The sequence below is a fragment of the Osmerus eperlanus genome, chromosome 24 (assembly GCF_963692335.1).
Source record: "Osmerus eperlanus chromosome 24, fOsmEpe2.1, whole genome shotgun sequence".
NCBI classification, from domain to species: Eukaryota; Metazoa; Chordata; class Actinopteri; order Osmeriformes; family Osmeridae; genus Osmerus; species Osmerus eperlanus.
Window position 1 is genome coordinate 2,493,866 of NC_085041.1, and position 7,500 is coordinate 2,501,365.

The window sequence follows — 7,500 nt, forward strand, 5'->3', positions numbered from 1 at the left end:
GAGTGCTTCGGAGGGGAGTACCGACCCAAAGTCTACGACCAGTGTAAGCACGGAGCGGACCACTTCCTGCGTGATAGGACCAGCTAGGCCACACTTATAGACTAACCCCCTTACTGTGTGTGTGTGTGCGCGCCTGCAGCCAACCCCTACCCAGACGTGCGGAGGCGCTACTGGAACGCCTACATGCTGTTCTACCAGAGGATCAGTGACCAGAACTCTCCGGTGCTGCCCAAGAAGAGCCGTGTCAGCGTCATGAGACAGGAGGCCGAAGACCTCACCCTGTGAGACACACACACAGACAGACACACTCACCCACACACAGACACACACACAGACACACTCACACAGACACACACAGACACACACACATTCAAATTACCCTTTTCCCCCAACACCTTGATTTCCACTGATTTAAGTACTATCTCTCTGCGACCCCCCTCCTCCCCCCCCCCCCCCCCCCCCAGATCGGCCCCCTCCTCCCTGACGTGTCCCCCCAGTCATCCCCCCGGGCCCCCAGGGCCAACAACGACCGGCTCACCCTCCTCACCCGTCTGGTCCGCAAGGGGGAGAAGAAGGGCCTGTTTGTGGAGAAGATGCCTGCTAGCATCTACCAGGTAACTAACCCTACCAGCTACAGTCAGCTAGACTAACCCTAACCCTGCTAGCTACAGTACAGCTAGACTAACCCTAACCCTGCTAGCTACAGTCAGCTAGACTAACCCTAACCCTGCTAGCTACAGTACAGCTAGACTAACCCTAACCCTGCTAGCTACAGTACAGCTAGACTAACCCTAACCCTGCTAGCTACAGTACAGCTAGACTAACCCTAACCCTACCAGCTACAGTCAGCTAGACTAACCCTAACCCTGCTAGCTACAGTACAGCTAGACTAACCCTAACCCTGCTAGCTACAGTACAGCTAGACTAACCCTAACCCTGCTAGCTACAGTACAGCTAGACTAACCCTAACCCTACCAGCTACAGTCAGCTAGACTAACCCTAACCCTGCTAGCTACAGTACAGCTAGACTAACCCTAACCCTGCTAGCTACAGTACAGATAGACTAACCCTAACCCTGCTAGCTACAGTACAGATAGACTAACCCTAACCCTGCTAGCTACAGTACAGCTAGACTAACCCTAACCCTGCTAGCTACAGTACAGCTAGACTAACCCTAACCCTACCAGCTACAGTCAGCTAGACTAACCCTAACCCTGCTAGCTACAGTACAGCTAGACTAACCCTAACCCTACCAGCTACAGTCAGCTAGACTAACCCTAACCCTGCTAGCTACAGTACAGATAGACTAACCCTAACCCTGCTAGCTACAGTACAGCTAGACTAACCCTAACCCTACCAGCTACAGTCAGCTAGACTAACCCTAACCCTGCTAGCTACAGTACAGCTAGACTAACCCTAACCCTACCAGCTACAGTCAGCTAGACTAACCCTAACCCTGCTAGCTACAGTACAGATAGACTAACCCTAACCCTGCTAGCTACAGTACAGATAGACTAACCCTAACCCTGCTAGCTACAGTACAGATAGACTAACCCTAACCCTGCTAGCTACAGTACAGCTAGACTAACCCTAACCCTGCTAGCTACAGTACAGCTAGACTAACCCTAACCCTGCTAGCTACAGTACAGATAGACTAACCCTAACCCTGCTAGCTACAGTACAGCTAGACTAACCCTAACCCTGCTAGCTACAGTACAGCTAGACTAACCCTAACCCTGCTAGCTACAGTACAGATAGACTAACCCTAACCCTGCTAGCTACAGTACAGCTAGACTAACCCTAACCCTGCTAGCTACAGTACAGCTAGACTAACCCTAACCCTGCTAGCTACAGTACAGCTAGACTAACCCTAACCCTGCTAGCTACAGTACAGCTAGACTAACCCTAACCCTGCTAGCTACAGTACAGCTAGACTAACCCTAACCCTGCTAGCTACAGAACAGTCACACTAACCTCTGATGCGCTCTGTCCTGTAGATGGTGCGGGATGAGAACCTGAAGTTCATGAGGAACAGAGACGTCTACAACAGCGACTACTTCAACTTCACCCTCTCCCTCGCCTCCGTCAACGCAGTAAGTACACAGCTGTTTGTGTGTGTATTTATATACGTGTGTGCGTGGTGTGCTTATATGTGTGTGTGTGTTTCCAGACCAAGCTGAAGCACCCGGTCTATCAGGCCATGGCCAAAGAGAGTCTACAGCTAGCGGTTCACTTCCTCTTCCACACCTACCTACGCACCAAGAAGAAGCTCCGGTACACACACGCACACACTCAGTCACAGCTCCAACACAAGCACACACACGTTTGGATGGAATATAACAGCTGTTAACCTGTTGTTGCCTCCCCTGGCAGGGTAGACACAGAGGAGTGGATGGCTACAGTGGAGGTGCTGCTGTCTAAGAGCAGCGAAGCCTGCCAGTGGCTGGTGCAGTACCTGGTGGGACCAGAGGGCCGAGAGATCACCAAGTCAGTACCGCACAGCTCCACCCAGTACCCCCACACAGCCCTACCAACTACCCCACACAGCCCTACCAACTACCCCACACAGCCCTACCAACTACCCCACACAGCCCTACCAACTACCCCACACAGCCCTACCAACTACCCCACACAGCCCTATCAACTACCCCACACAGCCCTACCAACTACCCCACACAGCCCTATCAACTACCCCACACAGCCCTATCAACTACCCCACACAGCCCTACCAACTACCCCACACAGCCCTACCAACTACCCCACACAGCCCTACCAACTACCCCACACAGCCCTATCAACTACCCCACACAGCCCTACCAACTACCCCACACAGCCCTACCAACTACCCCACACAGCCCTATCAACTACCCCACACAGCCCTATCAACTACCCCACACAGCCCTACCAACTACCCCACACAGCCCTATCAACTACCCCACACAGCCCTACCAACTACCCCACACAGCCCTATCAACTACCCCACACAGCCCTATCAACTACCCCACACAGCCCTACCAACTACCCCACACAGCCCTACCAACTACCCCACACAGCCCTACCAACTACCCCACACAGCCCTATCAACTACCCCACACAGCCCTACCAACTACCCCACACAGCCCTACCAACTACCCCACACAGCCCTATCAACTACCCCACACAGCCCTATCAACTACCCCACACAGCCCTACCAACTACCCCACACAGCCCTATCAACTACCCCACACAGCCCTACCAACTACCCCACACAGCCCTATCAACTACCCCACACCTCTCCACCAGCTACCCCACACACTGCTACCCAGGGCTCAGAGCTTCTCAAAGGCTTTGCTCCATCCTGGCACTAGTTCCAGATGCTAGTGTTGAGTTGGTAACAAAAGTAAGAGCAAAGACCCCCGGCCTCGCACGCGCGCACACGCACACACACACGCACGGTCATCCCAGGCACCTCACAGCATGCAGGGCTCCCCGGGGCTGTCGTTAGCGTGCATCCAGCGGGACGGGGGGCAGATTGAAAGCACCTGTGTGGGCGCCGCCTGCCTCCTGAATGCTGATTGGCTGAAAGAGTGGGCCCGGCTCTGGAATGCAAAGACTCAGTCAGCCCTGGTGTTTGGGAGGAGGGTGGGGTGGGGGGGTGGGAGTGGGTGTCGAGGTGTAACATTTCCCTAATCAACGTGTGTGTGTGTGTGGTTTGTTTCCAGTTTGTGTGTGTGTGTGTGTGTGTGTGTGGAGATATGGGGTGAGTTCAGCTCTTAGCTGTGATTGGCTGTTAAGTATCGGACGTTTTGGACCACGCTCCACGCCACTCCTCTCCCGCACGCACACACACCCACAACAAAGACACACAGGCACAGTAGCGTGCCGTAACTGCGTGTGTGGTGTGTGTCAAGGCCAAATATGTCAAGGTTCTTAACAAGCGAGCATTCTTCAAGATTTTTATTACACACACACACACGGGTCACTTTTGACTAAATATAGTATTGTTATTGGCTTTCCAGTCCGATTGTGCCATCTTTAATACGTCAGGGAAATCTTACATTGTTCACACGAGCCTCGAAAACATTGAAAGCAGGAGAGCGCGATTTGTTTTAGGAGAATAGAACAGGGTCCCTTAAACGTGCTTGAATCCACAGTTGAAATCATGTTATCTGTTGTCCACTCTCTTTCCCTCCCCCCCCCTCCCTCCCTCCCAACCCCCCTCCCTACCCCCCCCCTCCCCCGTCCAGGGTGTGTCTGCTGGAGTGCAGCATGAGGGAGATCAGGGCTGTGGTGGGCGCCATCTTGGAGAAGACCTTGGAGAGCGCGCTCCACTTTGGCGACCCGGGATTGGACAGCCTGACCGACGCCCTGCTCTCACTATTGGATAAGGATGTGCCAGAGAACGTCAAGAACTGTGCCCAGTACTTCAGCCTCTTCAGCAACTTTGCACAGAGGGTAACACACACACACAATAATCCATGTTCTCTATTGGTGTGAGACAGAAAACCTGTCTATTTGAATGAATGAGGCATTGACTTGTCTGTCTGACTTCCTGTCTGTCTGTGTGACTGTCTGACTGTCTGACTTCCTGTCTGTGTGTCTGTCTTGTCTGACTTCCTGTCTGTGTGACTGTCTGTCTGACTTCCTGTCTGACTTCCTGTCTGTCTGTCTGACTTCCTGTCTGTGTGTTTCAGGGACATGGGCCGTGCCAGTTGTTGTTGAAACACTCTGCGTATCGCAGAATGCTTATCTTCCTTCTGGGGCCCAACAGGCAGAACAACCAGGTAACACTCTCTCACACACACACACACACACACACACTCTTTCTGCCTCTCCGACACACACATGTACACATGGTACAGATGTGGATCCTTCCGTCTTGTATATCTGATGTGTCACACACTGCTCTATCAACACGTCACACACTGCTCTATCAACACTTCTTTTTTCAATTCAACTGTCTTTCTCAATTTGTGCTTTCCCCTCTCTCTCCCCACCCCCTCTCTCTCTCTCTTTCTCTCCCTCTCTCTCTTTCTCTCTCCCTCTCTCCCTCTCTCTTTCTCTCTCCCTCTCTCTCTTTCTCTCTCCCCTCTCTCTCCCTCTCTCTCTCTCTCTCTCTCTCTCTCTCTCTCTCTCTCTCTCTCTCTCTCTCCCTCTCTCTCTCTCCCTCCCTCTCTCTCTCTCTCTCTCTCTCTCTCTCTCTCTCTCTCTCTCTCTCTCTCTCTCTCTCTCTCTCTCTCTCTCTCTCCCCACCCCCTCTCTCTCTCTCTCTCACTCTCTCTCTCTCTCTGTAGAACCGGCGCTGGAATCCAGCTCAGGCGCGAGAGTTCCTCCACCTCCACACGACCCTGGCCATGATCGCCCTCCAGTCTGACCTCAGCACCCAGAGGACCAGGGTGAGACGGGCGCACACACACACACACACACACATGCTCCCAGACACACACACGCTCCCACACACACACACATGCTCCCACACACTCCCACACACACACACACTCCCACACACACACACACACACGCTCCCACACACACACACACATACTCCCACACACAGACACACCTAGGAGGTCGTCCTGTCTGACGGCTCCTTCTCTCCTCTCAGCTCCCGGCTCCTTCAAGCTGAGTGTGGGTGTCATCCCTCACTCCACCTCCCTCCTCCCCCTCAACCCCGACATCCTGGCCTCGCTCTTCACCCCGGAGGGGCAGCCCTACCTGATGGAGGTACCTATCACACACACACACATTTACAGATACACACACACGTTTATCCACTCTTGAACTTGCCGCAGGATGTTGTGTGTGTGTGTGTGACGTGGTCTGTGTTCTGCTGGCCAGGTGATGTTTGCCATGCGGGAGCTGTCTGGTCCACTGGCCATCCTCATAGAGATGGTGACACGCTGCTCTTTCTGCAACGAGCCCTTCTCCCTGGGAGTCCTGCAGCTGCTCAAGGTCCGGAGGACTACAAGTCCCACACTGCCCATTTAGCAGAACTACAAGTCCCCACACTGCCCATTTAGCAGAACTACAAGTCCCCACACTGCCCATTTAGCAGAACTACAAGTCCCACACTGTCCATTGAGCAAAACTGCTGAAGACGGAGCATGCTGTCAAGGGCTGAGGGGTGTTCTAATGAGTGTGTGTGTGTGTGTGTGTGTAGACCCAGCTGGAGACTGCTCCACCACACGAGCTGAAGAATGTGTTCCAGATGCTGCAGGAGCTGTTGGTGAGTGGCAGCTGTCAATCAAACCTGTCCGAGGTGTTGTCCCAGATCTCCTGCTGTGTCCCTGTACAGGCACCACTCCCCAGTCCTCCTGGAAACCAACCTCTCTCTCTCTCTCCTTTTCGCATTCTCCCTCCCCCTCTCTCTCTCCCCCTCCCTCTCTCGCTCTCGCTCTCTCTCTCTCTCTCTCTCTCTCTCTCTCTCTCTCTCTCTCAGGTGGTGGAGGACCCCCTCCAATCCCAGAGGCTCAAGTACGCCTTCGAGTCAGAGAAAGGCCTCCTGGGTAGATATCCTGCTCCATCCTATAGGACTTCCTGGTGATGTTGGAACCTGCTGGGTTTAGATGAACTCTGCCTTACTCTGCCCATCTCTCCCTCCCTCTTTCCCCTCCTCTCCCTCCTCTCCCCTTCCTCTCCCTCTCTCTCCCCCTCACTCTCTCTCCCCCTCCTCTGCCTCTCTCCCTCTCTCTCCCCCTCCTCTCTCCCCTTCACTCTCTCTCCCCCTCCTCTGCCTGTCTCCGCCTCTCTCCCCCTCCTCTCTCCCCTTCACTCTCTCTCCCCCTCCTCTGCCTGTCTCCGCCTCTCTCCCCCTCCTCTCCCTGCAGCTCTGATGCACCAGAGCAACAACGTGGACAGCAGCCGATGCTACCAATGTGTCAAGTTCCTGGTCACCCTGGCCCAGAAGTGAGTGTCACTCCTGGGGTCCCAGATCAGGGGCTTAGACTGGACAAGATACCATGACAACCATGCTGTTCCTGTTTGACGTGTGTGTGTGTGTTTTCATCAGGTGTGCTCCTGCTAAGGACTACTTTAAGGACCTCTCTGGTCACTGGAGCTGGGCAGTGCAGTGGCTGCAGAAGAAGGTAAGTCTGGGACACAGTCTCATACCACACACACGTATCCACGCTACACACACACACACACACACACGTATCCACGCTACACACACACGTATCCACGCTACACACACACACCTATCCACGCTACACACGCACGTATCCACGCTACACACACACACACACACACGTATCCACGCTACACACACACACGTATCCACGCTACACACACACACGTATCCACGCTACACACACACACGTATCCACGCTACACACACGTATCCACGCTACACACACACACACACGTATCCACGCTACACACACACACACACACGTATCCACGCTACACACACACACATATCCACGCTACACACACACACGTATCCACGCAACACACACACACGTATCCACGCGACACACACACACGTATCCACGCTACACACACACGTATCCACGCTACACA

At 53.8% G+C, this 7,500-nt stretch overlaps 2 protein-coding genes across 2 annotated transcripts in view; both read left to right on the plus strand.

Annotated features, from left to right (window-relative positions):
- The window catches only part of LOC134010814 (ubiquitin carboxyl-terminal hydrolase 24-like), an 8,113-nt gene extending 7,828 nt beyond the window's left edge, over positions 1-285 (plus strand). Inside the window, exons 8-9 of the mRNA XM_062450097.1 lie at positions 4-43; positions 140-285. Coding sequence (XP_062306081.1) covers positions 4-43; positions 140-285 — 186 coding nt within the window. The remainder of the gene's footprint in view (positions 1-3; positions 44-139) is intronic.
- LOC134010816 (ubiquitin carboxyl-terminal hydrolase 24-like) overlaps positions 1-7,500 on the plus strand; it is a 9,525-nt gene continuing 2,025 nt past the window's right edge. The window contains exons 1-16 of the mRNA XM_062450098.1: positions 1-43; positions 140-281; positions 465-614; positions 1,998-2,093; positions 2,171-2,274; positions 2,374-2,487; positions 4,227-4,434; positions 4,674-4,763; positions 5,274-5,375; positions 5,537-5,549; positions 5,585-5,703; positions 5,818-5,931; positions 6,140-6,205; positions 6,419-6,485; positions 6,807-6,885; positions 6,989-7,064. Coding sequence (XP_062306082.1) covers positions 594-614; positions 1,998-2,093; positions 2,171-2,274; positions 2,374-2,487; positions 4,227-4,434; positions 4,674-4,763; positions 5,274-5,375; positions 5,537-5,549; positions 5,585-5,703; positions 5,818-5,931; positions 6,140-6,205; positions 6,419-6,485; positions 6,807-6,885; positions 6,989-7,064 — 1,269 coding nt within the window. The 5' untranslated portion in view covers positions 1-43; positions 140-281; positions 465-593. The remainder of the gene's footprint in view (positions 44-139; positions 282-464; positions 615-1,997; positions 2,094-2,170; positions 2,275-2,373; positions 2,488-4,226; positions 4,435-4,673; positions 4,764-5,273; positions 5,376-5,536; positions 5,550-5,584; positions 5,704-5,817; positions 5,932-6,139; positions 6,206-6,418; positions 6,486-6,806; positions 6,886-6,988; positions 7,065-7,500) is intronic.